At 38.3% G+C, this 26,645-nt stretch overlaps 1 protein-coding gene across 1 annotated transcript in view; it reads left to right on the top strand.

The window, feature by feature from the left end:
• UBR3 (ubiquitin protein ligase E3 component n-recognin 3) overlaps positions 1-23,633 on the top strand; it is a 240,061-nt gene extending 216,428 nt beyond the window's left edge. Inside the window, 3 exon segments of the mRNA XM_082396130.1 lie at positions 1,158-1,367; positions 1,951-2,090; positions 2,385-23,633. Coding sequence (XP_082252256.1) covers positions 1,158-1,367; positions 1,951-2,090; positions 2,385-2,502 — 468 coding nt within the window. The 3' untranslated portion in view covers positions 2,503-23,633.
• The last annotated feature ends 3,012 nt before the right edge of the window (positions 23,634-26,645 follow it).

The raw sequence follows: 26,645 nt of genomic DNA, 5'->3' as shown, positions 1-26,645 counted from the left end.
TAGACATCCACCTATTGCGTTACATCTTTATGAAAAAAATTCTTTGATTAGAGACCATGTGGTGTGTGCTGCTGGGTAATTTACAACCTAATCTGGATAAGTATCAAGTTCAATGAGGACAAATTGCTGTTCCTTCCACTGATGGAAGGGTTCCATATATAATGAACCCGTTACAGAATATGCAGTCTTTGGAGTCCGGGGTTGGGCACTGAGTACTGGCAAACAGCATATTGTAAGCCCATATATTGTCCTTATCCTTGCTTCCATGGCTGCTTTATCCATGAACATATTGATAAACACCAAGCTGGATACTTAGTTATTGGACTGATTGAGATATATTATGGCTATAAGTAATGTGAGATGATCACCATGTGAATTGCCAGCCTCCATACAGTTTCTTAAGATAATAGATTCATACTACATTTTATCTGATTTAAGTGTTAATGAAGTAGCATCTAGAAAAAAAAATTAATGCTATTTCCAGTATTTTTCTATAACTGCAAAAAATGAACAAAATACCCTGTAGGGAAATTTAACTAATTTGGTTTTGTTTTTTTTTTCACACTTACTGAGCAAATTTATGAAAAGAGTTGTAGCTCCAGCATTTATGGATACAAAAGATCTTAACAGCTTGAGGTGTAAGATTTTTCATCTTCTAGGAAGGAAAGATTATAAAGTATTGAAATAGAAATATGAATTATAACCATGATCTTCCCTAAAGAAAAAGCCAATGAATTGTTTGTTTATCTAAGAAAGGTCAAAAACTTGGTTTTGAAAAATGTGTATAACTGTTTAAAATTATGTATTAAGAATATTTAAAAACAAGTACATCTATGTATATTTTCCATGCATGCTTAGTTATATTTAATATTTTTCTTTTAAAGTTAACAAATTTAAATGTTTTAGGTGCTTAGTCTAAAAACTTACATCATGTTTTAATTGAAAATTACATTAAAATAGAGAATAGTAATTGTTGAAGTACTATTTTAGTCATTTGTAAAATGGAAATGGGAAGAGTGTTAATAAAGAAAATAAGCCACATTCTTGGAGACAGATTTTCTTTTCTTTAAAAAAAAAAAGACCTTTTAAAAAATAAATATTTTGTGTTAGTGACTTAAATACATAGGACTAATGAATATTTTTGAATAATGTTTTAGGCCTTGCTTCTCCAAGAGTCAAGATGGAAATTGCCACACCTACTACAGTTGCCTGAAAATTATAACACCATTTTCCAGTACTACCACAGAAAAACCTGTAGTGTCTGCACCAAGGTTCCTAAAGATCCTGCCGTTTGCCTTGTTTGTGGTACTTTTGTATGCCTGAAAGGACTTTGCTGCAAGCAACAAAGTTACTGTGAATGTGTATTGGTAAGCAAGAGTAAATAGTATAAAATTTATGAAAACTCAAATCTCATCCCACATGGAAATGTGTTATATATGGTCAAGCCAGCTCTTCAAATTTAACTGCTCTTTGAATTAAATACACGATACGTATAAGGATCTTGTTTTTGTTGTTGTTGTTTTAAATCCAGTAGAAGGGTAAAAACAAAAACAATGACAACAACGAAAAAACACTTGGGGTTTTATTTAAGTGAGTAAAACTTATCGTAAGTGCAGCTTCAGTTCCTCTCCCGAATCCCGCTGCCCTTTAATGGTATATATGTTTAGATGTTGTGCTGTGAAACAGTAGTCATATATGCTGTTGTAGACACTAGCCTCTGAATTAGGTTTAGGTTAGCTCTTAATTGATTTCTTAGGTAATCCTTATCCAAATTCCTCCTAATGTATTGTTAATAAAGTATTAAGAATGAGTTAATAAGTTTAACTTAGGTGAAATCTGATTTTAAAACATTTAAACATTTCTGTATTATTTAGAAGATAAGGCATTCTTGATTTTCTTATAAAGTCCATTTGATTATGAAGTTCATTCATATATTTTTAATTTTTTTAGCATTCTCAGAACTGTGGTGCTGGAACAGGGATTTTCCTTTTGATCAATGCATCAGTGATTATCATCATTCGAGGGCACCGCTTCTGTCTCTGGGGTTCTGTGTATTTGGATGCTCATGGAGAGGAAGACCGAGATCTTAGGTTAGATGTGCATGGATATATCCACATGTTTTATTGAAGTTTTGCCAGTAAGAATAATGTACCATTCCTGACTTTGTAATTATTATAATAATTATTTTTTATTTCTGGCAGTCATTAATTTAGAGCTATTTCTATTTTGGGGGATATTTCCCCCATCATCATGTTAAAGAAATATGAAATAAACCAAATTACTATGTGAGATTTTTGCCATAAAGAATCTATTTTTAAAAATGTGTGTAAAATCTTCATTGTATTATATTACTTTTAATACTTTTTTTTTCCTTTTTATTCTAGGCGAGGCAAGCCTCTCTACATTTGTAAAGAAAGATACAAAGTTCTTGAACAACAATGGATTTCTCATACTTTTGATCACATCAATAAAAGATGGGGTCCACATTACAATGGGCTGTGACTCACCACCTTAGCATTGCATTATATCATTTTCATTAAGAATTTATCAACAATAAGCTTTAACTTAATTTGGGGGATTAACGCTTTTGCTGAGGGAAAGAAAGAAAACATACATTATAAAGCCTTTCCAAAATTAGGTGCTTGGTAATCACATTAATGGTATAATAATTTTTTTTTAAGTATATGGAGAGCATAACAAGTAACAAGTTAAATCATTCTTTAGTGGTCCTTTTTTTGTTTAAGTCCACAATTAATAAGAAGCACAACTTGTTGACAAAATCATTTAAAAATGATTCTCCCAACAATGCATATCTGCTATTCATTGATATTTAGAGTGGGTGTGATTTATTTAAAGTTTTACTGCTTCTTTATATCTGTGTGTTTTAATTTGCATCTGCTAAACGTAATGCATCCTTTCCCTCTGCCATTCTTGTGTTGATTTGAGATTTTTGCTGTATGTAATTAGAAAAAAATGTAAAACATGATTTATGTGAAATACTGTATAGTAAAATTTGGTCTAATAGTAGAACTTTACAATTTTTTCTTATTGTGAGGAATCTGTTAAAAGTTTAAGGCTTTGCTGAAAACTTAATTCATTCTCAGGAATTTCATAAATATTCTCCCCAGGTAAATAATTGAAATGTTGTAAAATAAGTAGATAGCTGCTGTTAATATAATACAGTACATTTTGGGGGACGTGTGGTTGGGGGAGTCCCTAAAAATCAAAATTTGCCATTTCATTTGGATGAATTACTTGAGGTAGTAACAAACCGATTTTATTATAAAATCAGAAGTTTTAAGAACATATACATGGCAGATTTTGATTCTCTGCATGCCCACCTTTTATTACCAACCAAGTTTTTGTTTAAATGATTGGACTGGAAAAATGCTCTGACTTCCCCACAAATGAAGCATAGTTCTGGAACTTTCCTTATCAGCTCAAGAGGTTCATCTATATTGTATCTGTGCAGTGTTATCACTGCTATTTCTGCTCGGTTTCCTAAAAGGGAAGAAAAAAGGCTCAGTGGTGATGATCCTCATGAATGAGCTGTACATCTGCATTCTTGTTAGAAGCTGCTGTGAAAAGCAGTTTATGTTTGTAGGGTTTTTAAGTTAGTAAGAATGGAAATGATTGAGCTAAAACCCACTCTGTACTTAGAGAGGGAAGATGACAGAAAAGCATGTGATATATTGCTACCAAAATTTTTCTTCCAAATGATTCAATAATTTGATGATTATTTAACATATAGTGCTATCAAGCAATTCCTGGTACTTTGGACTTCCATGGCTTGTTATATAAAATTACATTTTTACATGTAAAAATAAACTAAAAAACATCTAATGATAAACTATAAAAATAAAGTCAGATCTGTGTTCTAAAAATTATTGAATTACATGATATTACAGGATATAAAAGTGGACATTAAACGATGGCCTTGCATTAAAACAGAACAGTAAATATTCAAATGTGTTCAAAAAGTCAAAAAATTACCTATAGCTCTACAATAAAAATACAATATGGAAGTAGCTTGCTATTTTTATATACATTTCCAAAATATTAAGTTAACTTTCTGAAAGACTAGAATGATTCTGTTTAAACAGCTGTTCTTTCCAACACATTGCTACTTTTTTAAATACTGTATCATAAGTTCAGCCTGTCTTATTTTTTGCATCGGTCATTATGGATACCAGACCAGATACTTTTGTTCTTCAAGTGTGGTTGAAGAACAAAATGCTAATTTACATCTCTAGTAAATACTGTTACAGGATTCATGAACTTGAATAATTCTACAGTTTGAAACTCTGATGCTATATATACATGGTATAATGTACTCAGACTTTGGTTACTACATATTTAAAATGGAATGTTTTATGGTTGTGCATACGGATGTGAAGTGAAAATATTAGCCTTAACATTAAAATTTGGGTATTTGATAGTGTTTATTTTGATATTGGTGAATTAGTCACCAGTAAAATTTTAAAAAGCACTTGGTTGAAAATTGTACTTGAATTACATACATGCATGCTGCTAAACTAGAACTTTAATTTTTTTCCCCATAACTTTTATAAGTCCCATTTATAAACCCACTTTTAAAAATAACAGGTCCAAGTTAGAGTGATGTGTGTATATTATTCAAAAAAATGTACTGGTGTGATATCTTGTATGAATGATCATTTAAATACAGTACATTACTGTAGAAGCTAAATCAATCTTTATAAGCAAGCAGAGATTACAAAACTAGGAATAATCAACATTGTAAGATATGTTAATAAAAACCTACTGTCATTTGGTTTGTGAAAGGTCCTTAAAATGTTTAATTCTTACATGTTTTTCTTGTTTTTCAAAGATATTGACAATAATATATGTAAGTGAGCATAGATGAAAAGATCAAAACATATCATAGTTGCTGTAAAGTGGAGTTAATATAAAGGGTTTGCTTTTCCTTTAATCACTTATTTACAGAGCTAGTTCCTGTTTCTTCTGTCTTTGCCTCATAACTAATGCAAAACCTTTGCTAAGTGTTCTTTCTGTGTGTTTTTAGAATCAGGAAATGGGTGAAGGGAGAGGAAATGGGTTTTTAGAGAAGGAAATGGATGTGCAGATCTGAAGAACACTGCTGTGGTCCTTCCTGCTTTCTGAGAATCCCCAGCTAAACTTCAGAAATCTGAAGGCTTTATGATAATGTTTATTTTGATCGATCTGTATCTTGTTTGAATTGACAGTCCTTGCCCCTACCCCTCCATCCTGTAGCTCACCAGCCAGTTATCAACTAGGAATCCATTTGTGTTCACAAACCTTTTTTTCTGTTTTATGTAATTTGATATTGACTTCCGTGACTTAGAAACGTTGCTGACTGAAAGCACCGAAGGCTTGGAGGTAACAGCAGTATTAGAGGAGGTGTGGCCCAAGGGTTTCTGTAACATCTCCAGGATTGTAACTGCTAACTCTCAGGTTCCTGTTGTTGGCTTGCATTTGAGTCATGATGAACAACAACAACAAACAAAACAAAACAACATGGTTTTAACCACTAGAATCAAAACACAAAGACTAGGTGCATTCACTGGTGGTTATTCCTGACACTTGATGGTTAGTGGGAGAGCAGAAGACTTGTGACTGTCTCAGTCCCATTCACAGCACATGGTTCTTTCCTTTAACTGTATGATCTGGCTGGATGGTATCAAGCATTGCTTAGTTCATCAGGGATGAGCTGAACGGCAACGTGATCACTTCTCTATTCATGGCACTTCAAGCTCCCTTGATAATGAGGCACATTAACTATGGAAGAGCTATTACCTACCATCCTAGTGTACAGTAATCAACTAGCAGTGGAGTGAAGCTAACTTCAATTGATGCAACACAATGAAAAGGCATAATGGGACCTTATGTAGAGCTGCCTTTGTGCGAGTTAAATCCATGTAAAATGCAGCAATACCAAAATTGATGCAGCCAAGCCCAAGAGCAGGCTAGAGAAGTAGAGTCAAGAGCACAAATGAAAGCTTGAGGGAAAGAAAAAGGGACAAGAGAAAGGAAAAAAGTCTAGAGCAAAGAGGGTTCATATCTGATTACCTCTTATTAGTGCAGAGAAGCAGATAAGAGTTGATAGTGGAACAGGCCTAGTATATCTGGGAGCTTGAGTTAAATGTTTAGACATACGGTAGGAGAGAATAGGCTAGAAGTAAAGAGAGGTACCACAGAAGTCATACTGAGAGCCCAGTAGGGTTAGAAGCCATAACATCTAAATGGAAGCAATTAGAAAGGTTCTATGACTTTATAGGGCCCCTGAGATCAACAGGGCTTTTTTTTTATATTATCTGTTTATATTTACATGGTACATTTTAAGGCAATGGCTGCATTGGTCATACATAGTAGAAACCATAAAAAAGAGTTAAGAACTAAAATGTACGTCATACACTTATGTATATATATTTTTTAGAGAGAGGTAAAAAGGCTTATAAAAAATCAATACGGTGGGGTTTTTAGTATACAGGTAAAGAATGGATTATCTTCTACATGATGATCAGGACCAGATTGAAAAGGAGAAGAGAGGCCGGTAGGAAGAAAAAAAAAAAGTGAAATCCTAGAAGGAAGGATATTTTAAGAGAGAGAAACCAGTAAACATTAAGTGCTGTGGAGAGGTTAAGTGACATATAAGCTACAAAAGAATTCATTGTATTTTGGACTAAGTGATATCCTTGATGAGCATAGTTTTGATGAAATGGTAGCGGTAGAAGCCAAGGTATAGCTTCTGGAGGTGAGAAAGTAGAAAATTGAGAATGAAGTAGAGGCGTAGAACACAATTTTCTAACTCTCCCTAGAGTGTCCAGGACTTACCCGTGTCTGCAGGACACCTGGTCATGTATGCATCAAAATCTACTTCCAATTGGTTTTTGTTCTTATTCAGATGGTATGTTACCATCTGAGTCTAGGGCATAAAGTCAACAGACCTGGGTTTGAATTACCTCTCTTTATCTCAGTATAGTTAGGAATATGCCCTTTTTCAAACAACAAAAACCTGGCTAAGCAATGGCTTGAAGGAAGGGGTTTATTAGTTTCAAGTAAAAGGAAATTTGAAGGTAGGCAGACCAGAAAGGGGCATCTGCACAAGGAGATCATTATGGATCTAGGTTTCCCGTTTTTCTTTTCTACATTGTTAGAGTGTATCGTTCAACCTCATGGCTACTATGAGGATGAAAGCAAGATGACTGCTAACCTTGTTTTCCAGGCAGGAAAATAGGACAAAAGCTGCTTCCTAAGGTTTTGTTCTTTGTTTAGCAAGGGAAGTCCTTTCCCAGCACACTTTTAAATACCATTAGTCAGTACTGTCAGATGGCCACTACTAAATGCAAAGAAATCTGGGAAGGTAAGTGTTTTGGCTTTTGAGCCCCAGTGCTGGAGAAATATAAGGGGAAAAACAGACTGTGAATGGCTTTTAGATAGCTAATTAAATGCCTGCCACGCTTCGGTTTCTCATCTGTGCAGGGGAGACAATAGCTAATACATGATTAAATGAATATAGACACTTCTGGATTCTAGTAATGGCAGTTTAAGTGATTCCGACTGTCTTAGTTATCTCTTGCTGTGTAACAAATTACCCGAAGATTAAAGCAGTACAACAGTGTTCATTAGGTCACAGTTCCGTGGATCAGAAATCCAGGAGTAGCTTAGCTGGGTGGCTCTGGCTCAGAGTCTCTTACGAGGCTGCAATCAAGGTGTCAGCCAGGGCAGCAGTCATCTGAGGCTTCTGAGTATCATATGGATATGCTAAAGGAATCAAAATTATATAACTGTCTCCAAGCTTCTCTTTTCTTATGTGACATTTGGGTCATTTTTTTCAATGACCTTTACATTTCTTCAGATCAATGCCCTTCACTTTGGTTTTAGTTTTTCCAAAGGGGATATCCCTGGTGAATGACTATGTAGAGATGATTCCATCATCTTGGAGACCCAGGTCTACACATATTGATTGCTTGCCTAAAATGGATGTTATAGGCAAGCAATTTCTCCTAAATGTTCTTGTTTATTTAAAGGAATAGCTGCTTCAAAGAAATGACTTTCTCCCTAATTTTCCACTATTAATTACCTGTAAAATTAAAATGGTTTATTTTACCTTCTCATCTATGGTATGGTTCTCATCTATGATATTATTACCATACAGTAACTCTGCTGTTAAAAAAATTCATCACACATAATTTTATTTCTCTATAAGATGATATAAGCAGTAAGGTTCTTTCAGATGTGTGAGGGAAGTTAAACTCTTGGTTCTTCTATGTCTTTTCTCCTATTTGGTGCTTGGGATACTGATTTTATTTTATAGAGGGAAATAAACAAGACTTCATGGTAGCTAGCAGGTCTGTCTCTTATCACACATGTTTTTAGGCATTTCCCAACCCTGTTTTGTAAGCTCACTGATATTTATTCTGGTATGTTGCAGAAATTTTCACAACACAAAGTTATTTTATCCTAACATTGGAGTACACTTCCCCTATCTCAGCTATTCCGTAATTCTTTATACCAACTCCACTAGATGGCGCAGTAGAGCGAGCGCTAGATCAGGACCCTGAGTTGCTGGAGGAGGAAAGCTAAGCCTGTGAACTAATTATACTAGTGATTGAGAAAAGCATTTGTGAAAGCACTTGCTCTGTTGCAAATAATCTGAAATGGATGAATAAAGAGTGGGAGTGTCCCCACTGGTCAGCATTTTTGACAAGATAGAAAGATGGGAGAACATTTGAAAATAGCACAATTTGAACAAATGCCTCTAAGGTGAGATTGATTGTGTTATTACTATTGGTGTTCACTAGGAAGTTACACACACACACACACTGCCCTCCCCCGACAGGAATCCTTGTTTATCAGTTTACTTCCTAAAGCTCATCCTTCCCCCTTTTTTTTCTCTCTTTGAAAATATTTTCTTCCTGATCTCATCTCAGTTTTTGGCCAGTTTGTGGCTCTAGCTGTAATCCCTTGGACTCTTTTGATACACTTTTCTCCCATCAGTATTACCAGTTTTACTCAAGAAACATTTTAACAGCCTGCTGTTCGTAAAGCCTTGCCTTAGATGTCAGGTATGTAGAGCAGAGAAGTGAGCTAATGACTGTGAGTAAGAAGACATTGTGCTTGGCATTTTGTCCACATTATACTGTTTAATTCTTATAGCAACCCTGTTGGACAGAAATGATTTCCCCATTTTACTGATGAAGAAATTAGGCTGAGAGGCTAATTGGTGCAACATCACACAGTCAGTAAAGGAGTTGGAATGCAAACCCTAGTTTAACTCAAACTTATTGTCTTCAGTATTTTGCAATATCAAAAATGATTAAGGTGACCACAATGTTAAAAATGTGCACGAACCATATTTCTAGGCAGACTTAAATAATTGTTAGAATGAAGTGCCATGGGAATGCCAAGAAGGATTCGTTCCATCTGGGAGATCAAAGAAGGCCCAACCAAGAAGATGGCTTTGAAAGTGGCCTTGAAGGATGCGTAGGATTTTATTAAACAGGTAAAAGGGATTGGGGCCTTCCGGGCTGATAAAGTGCAGCAGAAGCAAAGGCAGGTTAGCTGTAGAGCACACACTGTATCTGGGGGATGGAGGCCTTTAAATGCCAGAAAGAGTTTCACATTAAAAGCGATGAGCTATCCCAGGTGTTGTAGGGGCGTGATGTGCTCCGTTCCGAGATGTGAAGGAAAGAGTGCTGTGGCACTGTGAAGGAGGGGTTGAATCATTATTTTGGTGGTCCGTGTGAGAAATAATCAGGCTCTGAGGGAAATGGAGAGAAAACTAAGGAACTGCAGAAAGGTGCTCAAAAGCCCAATCTACTGGATACTGGAGGTGAGGGACATGGGAATTGAGTTACTGAGCCTTCTAAACTCTTATTTTTAAAAATTACTTTAAATTACTTATTTTTTAAAGTTAGTATATTACTGAGTGGGTAATGATTCTAGTCACAACAACAGAGAGCACGGTGGGGGAAACTTTGTTAGAGTGTAGGGTTGAGTTTGGGATAGTTCTGGGGTTCCAATGACCTACACTTGGAGTTTTCTCACAGGAAATTGTCTGGAGCTTGAGATGCAAACCTGGGGTGACTTCTGTGAGGCCATGAGGATAAGACCCAGTGAAAGAGGGCAGAGTCTTAGGAATACTTCCATCTGCAGGTAATTGTGGGGTCTGGTTACTGTACGGTAGGTGGTGGTATTTGTTAGACTAGGTAAGTCGATGTCCCTAACTAAGGGACTTGAGGATTGAGTGCAACTTGTGTCTTAGTGAATAGGAGGCCAGAGAGTGAGTGACTAGGCCAGGGTGGGGGAGATGCAGGGCAGGAGATGAGGAAGATTGTGCAGGAGATCTGGGGACAATGTAGCAGGAAATTCAGATCTCTTCCCACTTAAGAGTTTTGCCTCTCATGGGAGCGACCAGCAAAGGTGGGAGGTCCTCAACCAAGATTCCCTGACGCACTGGAGATTCTGGCTTAGGGACAGTTAGGTCTTCTTCCACATACTTTCTCCACACCCACTTCCCTGGATGTGCTCCCAGACATGGCTTTTAATTCACTCTCTATTTACTGTTATCTTCCTTAAAAGCAAACTTGGACTATAAAGAGTAGCAAGAGGGAGATCTTCATGGTGATGGAATAGTTCTGTATTTGGTTGTAGTAGCAGTTATACAAATCCACACATGTGATAAAGTGACACCCACACCTATTTTACCAATGTTAGTTTCCTAGTATTGATATCATGCTATTGTTATGTAAGATGTAAGCATTGGGGGAAACTGGGTGCAGGATATAGGGTCATCTCTGTACTATCTTTGCAACTTCCTGTAAATCTGTATTTTTTAAGGCAGGTGATTCTGTTCAGTCCACCTCTCTTTGATATCTTTGTTCTAGACCTATTGACTGACAACAAATTTGAGGCCTTTCTCAATACCCCTTAATTGTGTTTAAGCATCAACCTTGAAGTTTTTGTTTTTGTTTTTTTTTTAATTTCTTGGATTCAGTTCCATTTGCCTCCAGATCTAACTGGCTAGCTTCCAATTCCAATAATACTCTGTCCCTCACCATTATACTTATTTTACTATTTTGAAAAAGAAAGATATATGATAAAAAGATATACCTACATATGTCCACATATATAGATTTATAGGACAGAGTTTCATCAGTTAAGGGGTTTAACAATGACCAATGTGCTTTTTTTTTTTTTTTTAACTCACCCATCCACCATGTTTATGTAGGCTCTATGTTCTTGTGTTATTCTGTCCTAAAGACCCTGACGCAGACAATCTTCCACCCTTTACTGGTAAGAAAACTAAAAACAGTAACAGAAGTAACTGCCCTAAGATGATTCAACCAGTGAATGGTCAGGCCAAAGGCAGAATTAAAGCTTTCAAATATTTCAGCTGTAACTGTTTACTAAATTAGCCACTTTAAAAAAAAAAAGACGCTCACCAATACTTATGACAAGGACCAAATGAAAACCAGACAGTGTGCCTAAAAGAAATATCAAACATTTCTTTTATTCTCTGTGGAAATTGATGACAGGAAGTAGGATAGAGGAATATAGAGGCGTTTTATGTATTTATTTATTTTAAAGCAACAGGTACTTATTGAGGGCCTTAAATTCAAGACCCTATGTTGGTTGTTCCCGGGAATACAAAGAAGTAAAATGTACATATACTCAAGGGGGTTATGCTGTGGTTGGTGAAACATTAATTTACCTATAAACAGTAATTAGCAATGCATTTATAGTATGGACCACAAAAGGCTAGTAGTATAGTAAAAACAAACAACTGTAAATGTAGTATAGTATAAAAAAAAAATCTATAAAAACTTCCTAGGATTGGAGACACTGATATTCTTGAGGAGTATGGACCTTGAAGGAGGAGAAAGGGAACAAGAGATACAAGATAGGCAAGTAGAGGGCTCATGTTCTCAATCTACTAGGAGGGAATAGAAGGTAACTGTTGGAAGCATGGACTTTTCTTCTGCTTACTTTGGGCTTAATTTGCTCTTCTTTTTCTAGTTTCCTAGGGTGGAAACTTAGAATACTAATTTTAGATCTTTCTTCTTTTCTAATAAATGCAGTCAATGCTATAAATTTCTCTCTGAGCACTGCTTTTGCTGCATCCCACAAATTTTGATAAGTTGTGTTTTCATTTTCTTTAGTTCAAAATATTTTAAAATTTCTCTTGAGATTTCTTTGACCCAGGTGTTATTTAGAAATGTATTATTTAATCTGCACATATTTTGCGATTTTCCAGTTATCTTTCTGTTATTGCTTTCTAGTTTAATTCCTTGTGGTCTGAGAGAAACTTCATAGGATTTCTGTTCTTTTAAATTTGTTTAAGTGTGTTTTATGGCCGAGAATGTGGTCTATCTTGGTAAATGTTCCATAAGAGCTTGAGGAAATTGTTTCTTCTGCTGTTGTTGGATGAAGTAGTCTGTAGATGTCAGCTATAGCCAGTTGATTAATGGTGTTGTTGAGTTCACCTGTGTCCTTACTGATTATCTGTCTGCTGGATCTGTCCATTTCTGAGAGAGGGGTGTTGAAGTTTCCAACTATGATAGTGGATTCATCCGTTTCTCCTTGCAGTTCTATTAGTTTTTGCCTGTTTGATGATCTGTTGTTAGGCACATACACATTAAGAATTGTTACATCTTCTTAAAGAATTAACCCCTTTACCACCATATAATGCCCTTCTTTATCCCTGATCACTTTCCTTACTTTGAAATCTGCTCTGTCTGAAATTAGTATAGCTACTCTTGCTTTCTTTTCATTAGCGTTAGCATGGCATATTCCTCATCCATTTATGTTTAATCTACATGGGTCTTTATATTTAAGGTGAGTGTCTTGTAGACAACATACAGGTGGGTTGTGTTTTTTGACCCACTCTGACAATCTCTTTCAATTGGTGCATTTAGACCATTGACATTCAAAGTGATTACTGATATAATTGAATTAATATCTACCATATTTGTTACTGTTTTCTATTTGTTGACCTTGTTCTTTGTTCCTATTTTTGTCTGCCACTCTTCCTGCCTTTTGTGCTTTTAACTGAGCATTTTATATGATTCCATTTTCTTTCTTTTTTAGTGTATCAGTTATACTTCTTTTTTAAAATACTTTTTAAAATGGTTGCCCTAGAGTTTGCAATATACATTTACAATTAACCCAAGTCCATTTTCAAATAACACTATACCACTTTATGGATGGTATGAGTACCTTATAATAACAAAATAATCCTAATTCCTTCCTCCGGTCCCTTGTACCATTGCTGTCATTCATTTCACTTATATATAAGTATACAAAAGCATGTGTGTGTATAAAATCTAATACACATTGTTGCTGTTATTATTTTGAACACTGTTATCTGTTAGATCAAGAATAAGAAAAATAAAAATTTTAATTTTACTTCATTTATTCTTTCTTTGATGTTCATCCTTTATGCAGATCTAAGTTTCTGACCTATATTATTTTCCTTCTCTCTAAAGAACTTCTTTTAATATTTCTTGCAAGGCAGGTCTACTGGACAACAAATTTCTTCAATTTTTATTTGAGAAAGCCCTTATTTTTTCATTTTTGAAGGATGATTTGACAGGGTGCAGAATTCTAGGCTGATGGGTTTTTTCTTTCAACACTTTAGGTCTTCCACTCTGTTCTCTTCTTGCTTGAATGGTTTCTGAGGAGGAGTCAGAGGTAATTCTTATCTTTGCTCCTCTGTATAGGTAAAGGTTTCTTCCTTCTGGCTTCTTTCAGGATTTTCCCTTTATCTTTAATTTTCTGTAGTTTCTGAAGATGATATGCCTAGGTGTAGTTTATTTTGTTTGTTTTATTTGTTTATTCTTGGCATTTATCCTGCTTGGTGTTCTTAAGATTATTGGATTTGTGGTTTGGTGTCTGATACTAAATTGGGGAAATTCTCAGTCATTATTGTTTCAGATATTTCTTTTCTTCCTTTCTCTCCTTCTCCCTCTTGTACTCCCACTATGTATGTTTCACCTTTTGTAGTTGTCCCACAGTCCTTGGATAGTTTGTTCTTTTTTTTTTCTTCTCAGTCTTTGTTCTCTTTGCTTTTTGGTTTTTGAGGATTCTCTCACTATATCCTCTAGCTCAGAGATTCTTTTCTCAACTGTGTCCAGTCTACTCATATGCCTATCAAAGGCCTACTTCATTGCTGTTCCAATGTTTTTTTATCTCTAGCATTTCTTTTTGGTGCTTTCTTAGGACTTCCATCTCTCCACCTACACTCTCCATCTGTTCTTACATGCTGTCTACTTTATCCAGTAGAAGCCTTAGCATATTAATCACGGTTGTTTTAAATTCCTGGTCTGATAATTCCAAAATCCCTGCCATGTCTGGTTCAAATGTTTGCTCTGTCTCTTTAAGTTGTGTTTTTTTACCTTTTGGTACATCTTGTAATTTTTTCTTGATAGCCAGACGTGATGTATTTGGTTGTTTCTCAGTTTTTTTTTCTCCCCCCTGAGGTGGTACAGGATGGCTTAGAAGCCGGCTGGAGTTGGGTATTTCCCTTCCCCTGGTCACTTAGACTCTGAAAATACCCCAGCAGGTCAGGCTCTGATAAGTACTTTCCCCGCCGAGTTCAGGCCTTGTTAAAGAGAACAGAGCGCTCTGGCGCATTGCAGGGCGTGGCGCTTTTCCCCTCCCCCCGACAGACGGATGAGGGATTTTTCTCTGATATTTGGTGTGGGAACCTGGTCAAGCTCCTGGAGGTAAATCTCACAGTACTGTGGGCCCCCCATGACCAGGTCCTTACGGAGTTTTAACTCTCAGAGCTGTGGTCCACACTGAGCCTCCAGCAAGCCGTCGACTGTAGTTCAGGTTTTCCTACCCAGCACTGGCTCCCGCAGCTGTTTCTGCTTGTGAATCTGCTCCAGCAGCTGCAACTCCCGGTATTTGCCTGTCTCTCCAGGCTTGGAGGCTGCAGTTTGCCTGGTGTTCTCCCCTCTCTTATGGATCCAAGAGAGTTGACATTTCAGCCTGTCAGCTTTTTACTTCTTAAGACCAAGTGGCTACTTCAAGCTCCTTGCTTGTGGAAACGGAAACCAGGAGTCCCAGAGCATAGACCTTTGAATCGAAGAATCTTCTAATTAGCTCTCTGATCATGGGTAAGTTATATAGTGTCTCTGGTCTCAGTTTTCTCACCTATGAATGGGAGTTTTAAGGGCACTGACTTCTGGGCTCATTGGGAGGATTGAATAAGTTAGAATGGAGACTCCCTTGATGTTTTAGATGCTGCAGTATCTTCCTCCATTTGGTTAACTGTCTGTTTACTTTGAGTTTTGCCCATAGTGTTATTCATGGAAGAGAAATGCTTAATTTTGATGTCAAAATTATCAACTGTTTACTTTGTGCTTTTGGGAAGACTTACTTAAATCAGTAAAAAGTACTTAGAAGCCTAGTAGAAAAATGGGCAAAAAATATGAATAGGCAATTCACAAAACCAGTAACCTAAATGACTAATACATCTATGAAGGAAATACTCAACCTCACTAACAGGGAAATACAAACTGAAAGCATAATGAGATATTCTACTAGAGTGTGGTATTCTGGCAGTACCTAACAAAGATCAATATACATAATTTATGACCCAGCTATCCCAACCCCGGATATTTATTACAGAGAATCTTTTTGCATAGGACATGGGTAGGAGGTTTACAGTGCTTTTTTGTTATTCATCACAGAAGTAGTAGATACACATTGAGTAAGCTCTGTAGCAGTCAGAAATAATGAACTATAAGCGTACATAGCTGGAGAGATGATTGTTCAAAACCGTGGTGTTGGGTGAAAAAAGAAAAAAATAATATTTATAGCACAAACCATTTATGTAAATTAAAAATTTATACACATAAAAACATAATTTTCTAGCTTTACTGAGGTATAATTGACATATAATGAAAATTATGTATATATATATTTATGGTGTACAACATGATGTTTTGATGCAGGTATACATTGTGAAACGTTTACCACAATCAAGCTAATTAACATATTCATCACCTCACATAGTTATCGGTTTTTGTGTGTGGGGGGTGAGAACATTTAAGATCTACTCTCTTAGCAAAGTTCAAGTATACAATACAGTTTTATTATCTATAATCATCATGCTGTACATTAGATCTCCGGAAGTTCTTCATCCTGTAAAACTGTAACTTTGTACCCTTTGTAATTTTAAAGAATATAGTAACATCCAAAGATAATCTCAAGGAAACATTCTCTAGGTTCTTATGTTTGGGGGCAGGGGGAGGACAGAGTGGGAAATAGAATTGGGGATGCTGGAAACAAGACAAAAGGTGGACATTGTGTAGGTGGAAGATGATTATCCCAACTCTCTGACCCTAAGACCCCACCCCCCCAAATGAAAGCATCCTCAAGTTTTGTGAGGATGATTAACGTTACCATTGTAAAAACAGTTGCTGTCTTTGATAGGTAATAATGGTGAGGGAAATATGGGTGAGGGCGAGGAAAATTTTATGAAACAAAAGGATTTTATGGAGATCTAATGATCTTTGTAAATTAGGTAAGGTTAAATTAAATCAACATACTTCTCAGATCATTCTGGTTAATGCCAAATGCAAATTGCAATTTCAAAATGCAGTTTTACAAATGTTTCAACAAATGACAGTCCTCTATATTTTCTTTTTATGTTTATCATTACTATTAAAAAGTTGATGTTGAATGCATATTCAGAAAAGTACACAATTCATAGTTGTTTACTTTAGTGAATTGTCACAAAGTAAACATATCATCACCCAAGTCAAGAAATGGAGTACTACCAGAGAAACCAGAAATCCCCCTGCGACCTGCCCCAAATGCTACATCCTTTCTCCTCCCCAAAGACCTATTGTCTTCTAACACCATGGCTTAGTTTTGTCTATTTTTGAACTTTAGAACTTTTAAAGGCTTTCGTATAGTAGGAGTTTGAAAAACAATCTAAGGCTGACTATTATATTTGTACTTGATAAAGATTTCATTTTGTAAGTAGTATTTTTTTAAAAAACTGCGTTTCTAATTCTTCATTGCTAATATATAGAAGTTGAATTATTTTGTTTGTTGGTCTTGTATCTTGTGACCTTATCAAACTCACTTATTAGTTCTAGGAGCTTTTTGTAACTTTCTCAGATTCTTCCTTGAGGACAATCATACTGTCTGTGAATGGGGACAGTTTTTTCCTTTCTAACTTGTAAGCCTTTTATTACTTTTTATAACCTCATTGCAGTAGCTAGGATGTCAAGTGTGATACTGAATAGGAATGGTAAGAGCAGTCATCTTTCCCTTGTTCCTGATCTAAGGGGAGAGTATTCAGCCTTTCACCACTAGGTATGATGTTAGGCAGAGGTTTTTTGTAGATCTCCTTTATTTTTATTTTTTAATTTTTATTTTATTTTTGGCTGCGTTAGGTCTTCATTGCCGTGCATGGGCCTTCTCTAGTTGCGGTGAGCGGGGGCTACTCTTCATTGCAGTGCGTGGGCTTCTCATTGCGGTGCCTTCTCTTGTTGTGGAGCACTGGCTCTAGGCGTGCGGGCTTCAGTAGTTGTGGAACACGGGCTCAGTAGTTGTGGCGCATGGGCTTAGTTGCTCTGAGGCATGTGGGATCTTCCCGGACCAGGGCTCGAACCCGTGTCCCCTGCATTGGCAGGTGGATTCTCAACAACTGAGCTACCAGGGAAGTCCTGTAGATGTCCTTTAATACAGGGGTCCCCAGTCCCTGGGCCACAGACCACTACCGGTTGGTGGCCTGTTAGGAACCAGGCCACACAGCAGGAGGTGAGCAGCGGGTGAGCAAGCAAAGCTTCATCTGCCACTCCCCATCACTCCCCATCGCTCACATTACCACCTGAACCACTGCCCCTCCCCCACCCCGTCCGTGGAAAAATTGTCTTCCATGAAACTGGTCCCTGGTGCCAAAAAGTTTGGGCATCACTGCTTTAACAGAAGTTCCTTTCTCTTTCTAGTCTGCTGAAAGTTTTAATCATGAATAGATGTAAAATTTTGTCACATTCCTTTTCTGCATCAATTGGTGCTGCCTTTAGACTGTTGATAGAGTGGATTACATTGATTGATTTTTGATTATTGAAACCAGCCTTGCATTTCTAGGATAAACTCCAGTTGGTGGTGGTATGCTATTATTTTTTTATATTGCTGAATTTGGTTAGCTAATATTTCACTGAAGATTTTTACATCTATGTTTATGAGGTATATTAGTCTATACTTTGCTTGTACTGTTGTATCAGTGTAGTGCTAGTGTCATAAGAAAAGTTGGGAAGTATTTTGTCCTTTTCTGCTTTCTGGAAGAACATTGTGTAGAATGTGTGCTATTTCTTCTTTAAATATTAGGTGGAATTTACCAGTGAAACAGTCTGGGCATGGGAATTTCTTTTTCAGAATGTTTTAACCATGGATTTAATAGTTTTAAGATTATGTAGGTTATTTATTTCATTTAGGGTGAGTTTTGGTAGTTTGATTTTTTTAAGAAATTGGTTCATTTTTTCTAATTTTAAAAAATTGAGATGTTCATAGTATTTACTCATTATCCTACTAATGCATATCGAATCTATAATGATATTTTTTCATTCCTGATATTGGGAATTTGTGTTTTTTATTTTTTTTTTCTTTTCAGTCTTTGAAGATGTCCATCAATTTTATTGTTATTTTCAAAGAACTAGCTTTTGATTTTGTGATTTTTCCCTATTGTTTTCCTGCTTTCAATTTTATTGATTTCTATGTTTTAGTATTTCCTTCCTCTGTTTCCTTTGGGTTAATTTTTCTCCTCTTTTTCTAGTTTATTAAGGTGGAAGCTTAGATTATTGACTTGAGATTTTTTTTCTAATGTAAGCATTTACTGTTTGGAGATTTTGCTGGTTTTTCTTTCTGTTATTGACTTATAGTTTAATGACATTATTTTCAAAGAACATATATTGTATGATTTCAATTCTTTTAAATTTGTTAAGGTTTCTTTTATGACTCAGTATGTGGTCTATCTTGGTGAATGGTCTATGTGTACTTGAAAAAAAATACATATTCTGCTGTTGTTGGGTGGAGAATTCTATGAACATCAATTAGATGCCAGTGGCTGATGGTGCTGTTCAATTGCCAATGGTAATTGTTCAAACCAGCAATTCTATAATCTTGCTGATTTTCTGTGTACTACTTCAATCAATAACTGAGGAGTGTCAAGTCTCCAAGTATAATTGTGGATATTTCTCTTTTCTGTTCTTGCATTTTTGCTTTATGTTTAAAGCTCTATTGTTTGGTGCATACACACTTAGAATTGTTATGTCTTCTTGGTGAAGTGATCATTGTATCACTATAGAACGTCCTTCTTTGTACCTGGTCATTTTCTTTGTTCTGAAGTCCACTTTGTCTAAAATTAACATAACCACTCAGTTTTTGTTTTTTTTTTTTTCTTTTTTGAAAATGTGTGCATGGTATATCTTGTTTCATCCTTTTACTTTAAATTTACCTATATCATCATATATTTTTTTTTTAAAGGAACTCCTTTATTTATTTATTTATTTTTGGCTGTGTTGGGTCTTCGTTTCTGTGCGAGGGCTTTCTCTAGTTGCGGCAAGCGGGAGCCACTCTTCATCGCGGTGCGCGGGCCTCTTATTATCGCGGCCTCTCTTGTTGCGGAGCACAGGCTCCAGACGCGCAGGCTCAGTAGTTGTGGCTCACGGGCTTAGTTGCTCCGCGGCATGTGGGATCCTCCCAGACCAGGGCTCGAACCTGTGTCCCCTGCATTGGCAGGCAGATTCTCAACCACTGCGCCACCAGGGAATCCCTATATCATCATATTTGAAGTTAGTTTCTTGGGTACAGCATATAGTTGGGACATTTAAAAAAATTCATTCTGACAATATCTATCTTTTAACTGCATATTTAGACCACTTACATTTAATTATTATGTTTAGATTTAGGTCTATAATTTTAGAATTTGTTTCCTCTTTGTGAGTGTATGTTTCTGTTTTCAGCTTTGTGAGATCCTAAGCAAAAAGCCTAAAGAGTCCTGCATAGGCTTCTGACTTATAAATAACAGATTTGTGTGCTTTTAAGCTGCTCCTTTTGTGGTAATATGTTATGCAGCAGTAGAAAAGTAATACAGGTTTATTCCTACATTGAATCAGAGGTGGCCTATGTGATCAGTAGAATATGAAGGAAGCGACAGTGTATGACTGAAGACAACCTCACACAGGCACCATAGTAGCCCTGTGAAGAGGCTGGCATGGAAAGGGATTGAACCCTCCTGCCAAGAGCCCTCGTCATCTTCCAGTCACATGAGTGAGCCACCTTGGCAGTGGATCCTCCAGCCTCAATCAAGTCTTCAGATGTCTGTAGCTCTAGCCAACATCTGATCACAACTTCATGAGGCTCTTGGCCCGAACCACTTAGCCAAGCAACTCCTGAATTCCTGACCTCAGAAACAGTAAGAGATTATAAATGATTACTGTTTAAGCCACTAAACTTCAGGGTAATTTTTAATGCAGCATTAAATAACTAATATATAGACCTATTGTGTGTGAGGCACTGTTCTACATGTTAGGGATATAGCAATGAATAAAGCCAAGTGCCTGCTGTCACGGAGTTCATACTCTAAGGGAAAAGATAAAAACTATATAAATAGATAAACATGGCAGGTGATAAAAGTCAATCAGAATAAGAAGGATGAAAAGTGATGCTGAGGTTTCTATAAGATGGCCAGGGAGTATACCTCTTTGACAAGTAGAAATTTGAACAGTGATCTGAAGTGGGGGGTCAAACCACACAGGTATTTGGGGGCAGAACACTCTAGCAGAGGGAGCTTCAAATGTAAAGACCACGAGGTGGGAGTGTCCTTAGTGATTATGACGAATTGCTAAAGATTGGAAGAGTTCTGTTTCTAGTTTTAATTGATATACTTCTAGAATGTTTGAATGAGAGTTGCCAGATCAAATACAGGATTCCCTGTAAAAACTGAATTTTAGATAAACACTTTTTTTTTTAAGTGTAGGCATGTCTCAAATATTGCATGGAGAATATTTACTAAAAATTATTAGTTGTTTATCTGAAGTTCAAATCTAACTAGGTATCCTCAGTTTTTATTTGCTATATCAGGCAACCCTATTTGGAGCAAAGGAAAATCTGAAGACAAACAGCTAAAATGATTACAAGAATGGAATATACATTTTTTGGAGGAATAATGAAGGAGTTTATATGTGTATTCTGAGACAGAGAAGGCTAAGAGGATGCTCTCATCCCCAAATTAGGGCAACACAATAGAATAGAAAATACAGAGTATTGGGGGCTAGTAAAGCTACCTTTACTTCCTGGACAGCGTCCTTTTGATGTTTTGTAGGCAATGGAAACTAAAACCCACTGAATATATACATGTCTTTGGACAATCATTCTCATAGGTAGCATAAAAGGGTAGTGTCAGATAATATCTGCAATCCCTTTTGGCTTCAACACTCTGTGATACAATGAAGGGTTAGAAATTGTACACTAGCTTGTTGTTTTTCCATCTCCACAGAGAATAGAGCATGAGTTGATAAGTCTTGCAATGAGATGATTGATTAAATGTAGAGAACTGAACTGAAGGGCAATTAAATGCTGGAATGACTTTGCCTGGGAGGCTGTGGAATCTCTCTCTTTTGTGATCTTTAAGAGGAGGCAGCAGCTGTTGTGGGTAACGGAGGTCACAGAGTGCCATCTTGGAGAGGGAGGATTGAACCAGGTAGACTTTTGAGGGTCCAGATCCTGGGAATCACTCCTTTTTGGTCTAGAGAAGTGGAGGGAAATGATCCTTTACTTCTCTTAGGAGTTGGTACCAGTTCTCTAAGTTCACTGTCATTATGTTGATGTAGTCCTAAAACAGGCTTTCAGACGTGTGTTCTTTATACCTGAATCAGAATTACTCAGAATGACTTAACTACTAGAATTGAAAAAATGCAGATTCCTGAGACCCACCCAGACTGAATCTGAAAGAAGTGTCCCGGACTATGCATTTTAACAAGTTCCCCAAGTGGTCCATATGTATACTATGGGTTGAGAGCCATGGTCACTGAGAAATGAGAGTCTTTCTTGCTCTCCCTAGGGACAGACCTTTAATGACCTGTATAGTCTTACACTGGTGACTGAGGCCTCTGCCTAAGCTTATTTCCTGGAGGGGAGGTACATGCGCTAAGAATGAAACTGGAGAATGGAGATGCTGAAGGATTTAAAGATGATTTTGGTCAGGTTGTTCTAGGCCAAGTGAAGGCGTGGAGGAAAGGGAAAGAAACTGGGGTTTACTGGATGCTTTTGCCAAACACTTGCATTACAATGAAAACCTATGTCCTAAAACTATTTCTGTCCCTCTTTGTTTTATCTTCTTGAAATCTTCTACCAATTTTTTTCTTTGAAAAAAAAAATGGGATGGTACCTTTATTAAGCCAAAAAGAAGGATGTTTTCCATTCCATAGTCAGGATAGATTGGGGATGCAGAGTATCGCAAGCAGCTATGGGTGGACAACCATCCCTTCTTAAAGTTTCTGGAAAGAACCAGGTAAAAATATAACAGAGGAAGAGCGTGGGGTCATCTAAGTAATTTAATGTATTTTAATATTATAAAAGGAATCCCAAGTTCCACTCTGACCCTGTATTTCAAGAGTTGTTGTGAGAGTCCTTGATGAGGGAGAACTACGAAGGGAGGACTCGTAGGTAGACCATTCCAATATCCCCACCAACGTCACTGGAGATTCTCCTGGAGCAGGTCCCTCCAGCCAGCTATGTAGGTCTCATCTCAGCTCTGGGTCACTTTTGGAATCCTCTCCAGACTTCTGCTGTACTCTGACTTGCTTCTCCCTCTCTTCCTTTCAGCGTTTACATGTATCTCTGCTTCAAGTTTGGCTATCTTCAAATGACCTCCCACTGGTGGATGGCCCTGTCATTATTAAGGTGCCCCACGCCTCAAACTCCTCTACCTTCTGAGGCTCTTTTGCCTCCTTTCTAGGTTGATGCAGGGCAGGTAACTGGCTTTCTTGGACTTTGTCTCCTCTGCCTTAGACACAGAACCCTGAACCTGTCTATGTGTGGCAGTTGACTTGGGGTCAGGGGACTAGCCAGCTTCTTGCACACTGGGGACTCTGAAACGTGCCAGTGTTTACTGTTTGAGCATCTCAACAAGCCATTTCAGCCCAAACGGGGGTAAACTCACTTCTTAGCCCATGTCCACAAAACTTGCCTCCGAATGGGCTACAGCTAGTCTTTGCCTATGGTGATTCCAAACTGATTCTAAACATTTCTTCCAGCAGACTCACACAAAATAAATTTTTTGCCTGGCACAGCAGCCTGGTTTGATTTGGGTTATTTGACTACAAAAGCCCAGAGGCCAAGCATTTATTTAGAAATATTAGGAATCAGCAGCACAAATGAGATTGAGTTTTTGTGAAAAGTTAAAGATTTCTCATTTAGGAAGGGAGTTCCCGAAGGACCCCATTAGTCAAGCCTCACTAGTAATTAGTCTGATTTCTCAGGCAAGAGGCAGGCTAATTGTCTACCATCCATTCTGGAAGGCCTAGAGACACTTTAAAACCTACCACCCATTGAAAAATATCTTTGGAAGATTTCCTGCTGTATCTAAAGTCTTTTCTTTCTTTTTTTTTTTAAATAGATCTTTATTGGAGTATAATTTCTTCACAATACTGTGTCAGTTTCTTCTATTAACTAAATGTTGAAACTGAGATCAATATATGAAAATATGAACAAAATGGCTGATTATAAACGTGTCTTTTCAAATGGCAAATCATGGGTCTATTACTGATGACACTCAACTATAGAGAAGTGGAAAGGAGCTGAAATTTATTAAGCAACACTGTGATATACATGTTATTATCCAAGTTTAATAGAAGAAACAGCTGAAGCTCAAAGAAGGTAAATAACTTTCCCAAAGTCACGCAATGAGTTCGTGGCAGAGCTGGGATTCAATGGACTAAAGTGAGCGCGGTTTCCAGAAGCCAATGTAAAGGTTTGGAAAAAAGCAGCATTGAATTGGTGGTGTTGGAGGCTGGCTGGCTATCAAGAGCCAAGATGATCTAGTTGTAGCCATGTGATCTCCCAGGGACAGAATCGTTAACCAAGTGTGTACAATGAGGCCGATGTTGAAGCCAGTGTAGACGGCTCGGCTTGGGTGTAATATGTGCTCACCTGCGCATTTGGACTTGTCTCACCATGGGGCTTTTGGGATACAGATCTAGAAGCACACAGCGTGTGGCCCTGTAACAGAATCCTTGGGGGAGGAGGCGCTAGTGGAACTCGGTCATGAAGCCCACAGCAGCTCTGGTGCCTGACACTTCAGAAATGCCCAGAAAGGTTCCTCTCAGCATAGACAACTCACAGAGACATTGGCAGCTTAGGTGCAGACAGTTCACCCCACCCCCTGCAGTCTCTTTTTCTTTCTTTGTCTCTTTCTTTGTTTCTTTCTTTCTTTTCTTTCTTTCTTTCTTTTTATTTAACATCTTTATTGGAGTATAATTGCTTTACAATGGTGTGTTAGTTTCTGCTGTATAACAAAGTGAATCAGCTATACATATACATACATCCCCATATCCCCTCCTTCTTGCGTCTCCCTCCCACCCTCCCTATCCCACCCCTCTAGGTGGTCACAAAGCACCGAGCTGATCTCCCTGTGCTATGTGGCTGCTTCCCACAAGCTATCTGTTTTACATATGGTAGTGTATATATGTCCATGCCACTCTCTCACTTCATCTCAGCTTACCCTTCCCAGTCCCCGTGTCCTCAAGTCCGTTCTCTACGTCCTGCAGTTTCTTTCTGACGGGTTCAGGAGAGCCCCAGCTTGCAGCACTGTCGTGCAGGACGGAGGGCACTGACCTTGGCTGCTTCCCCCTCTCTTGACACCAGGAGGTGGCGCCGTTGCCCACTTGACTTCTGCTCCCGCGCCTCCATTCCAGTGTGTACTGGCCTCTGTCACTCCCTTCCACGCTGCACCCAGAGGTGTCCCAGCTGTACAGTGTTGGGGTGCGGTGAATCCTCTTCACCCTCTCTTGTGTTCCCAAAGTTCCAGGCTTCCCGTTTCTTAAAGAGTTCTCATGGGTTGTGCTATTTTATTGATCCTCCTCCAGTCCTGTGGGCTCCTAGGAACCCGGTAGAGATAGATCCCCAAGGGGCCTGTGCCTTTTGTTGGCCCTTCAGAATTGGAGTGTCTAAGACTCCATTGTTAAAAATGCTGATTTCAAGGCCTTACCCCCAGAGACTGATTTGGTAGGTCTGGGGTTTGGGGCCTGGATGCCGTGTCTTCAGTAAGCTGCTCAGGAATTCTGGCACAGAAGTTGCGTTGATGAACAGTGGTGTTGGAGCCGCGGTGCTACCCTGCCTTAGCCGTCTGTGTTCACCTGACTGGCTGGATGCCAAGCTCCCGATGGGCAGGGATGATGGCTCATTCGCGTCCACACCTTAGTGTCGAGCCCGGGACCTGGCACCCAGTGTGGCGTCAGTAGATGGCTGGGGCATGAAAATGTCGGAGATACTGTGTGAGCGGGCTTTTCTTTACCAAGTTAAAGAACTGGCTGAAAAATCCTCCTGTCCTTGGTGCACTGTGTTGACAATGGGCCATCCTAAGTCCCATGTGCTGAGAGTAGAATTTAGGCAGAAGGCAATGGGAAGAGAATTTTAGCAACGTAGGGAACCAGCTCCCAACAGGCAAACAATGGCCAGGCAACAAGCATTTAGGGCCCAAATCAGAATCTACATGTGGCTCAGTAAGTGTCTCTGAAATTGTAACAGAGAGGCCGTCAGGCACCTCCAGAAAGGTGGGTGACAGAGCCAGACTGGGTGATGACCAGGCTGCAAGAAGAGAGGTATTGCCCTCTCCACCCTGGCACCACCCCACCCACTCCGCGCCCCCGGTTTCTTCATGCTTTCCAGATTTCTTAGAGGGGAGTTCATTCTCTAAAGGCATTTTTCACTTTTTAAAGTATTTTTTGGAAGCCAAAGAAGTTTGACCTAAGTGGAGGAATTGGTAACTTCTTCGAGCAGAGATTAGGCTTTGATGGTAAAATCGTCCAATATGCACAGCCCTTTGATTGAATAAAGCACGCCTGTATCGTGTCCTCATCAGACAGTGGCCAGAGGCCTGAGCAGACCGCGGCTTTAACCCCGGGAAGGCCCTTGGAGCAAACACCACGTGGCTTAGGGGGCTCTCTACATTAGGCTTTCTCCCACTCAGGACCCCTTCCTGCCCTGCAGAATCCATGTTTCCAGGACCACAGCTCCCAGATGGCCCTGAGCTCTGACCCAGTGGAGCCTTTGTAACTCTTAGACTGCATCTGGCAGCTGCACAGAGTTGGGGGATGGGACCCTGTCTTTATAATAATGCGACCTAGTGGTTGCTGCGTTCTGACTGCGCCTGAACTTCATACATGCCTAGCATTTCACCTGCACTGCCTTGTTTATACCACATAACAACCCTTTGAGGACTACGCCTCTCCAGAGAAGGAAACTGAGGCTGGGATGGCAAAGCGGGGCACAGTAACTTGCCTCAGGAGTCAGCTGGTGGTCCACTGGACGCCCAAGCCACACTCAATCTCTGTGCTATGCTCATCTCTACTTTTTTGCCCCCAAAATGGAATTTAAAATCAGTCTCTGTTTTTGTTGAT

Source organism: Balaenoptera borealis, assembly GCF_965194805.1.
Source record: "Balaenoptera borealis genome assembly, chromosome: 6".
NCBI classification, from domain to species: Eukaryota; Metazoa; Chordata; class Mammalia; order Artiodactyla; family Balaenopteridae; genus Balaenoptera; species Balaenoptera borealis.
Note: the sequence above shows the minus strand (reverse complement) of the source record. Positions and strands in the feature narration are given on the sequence as shown.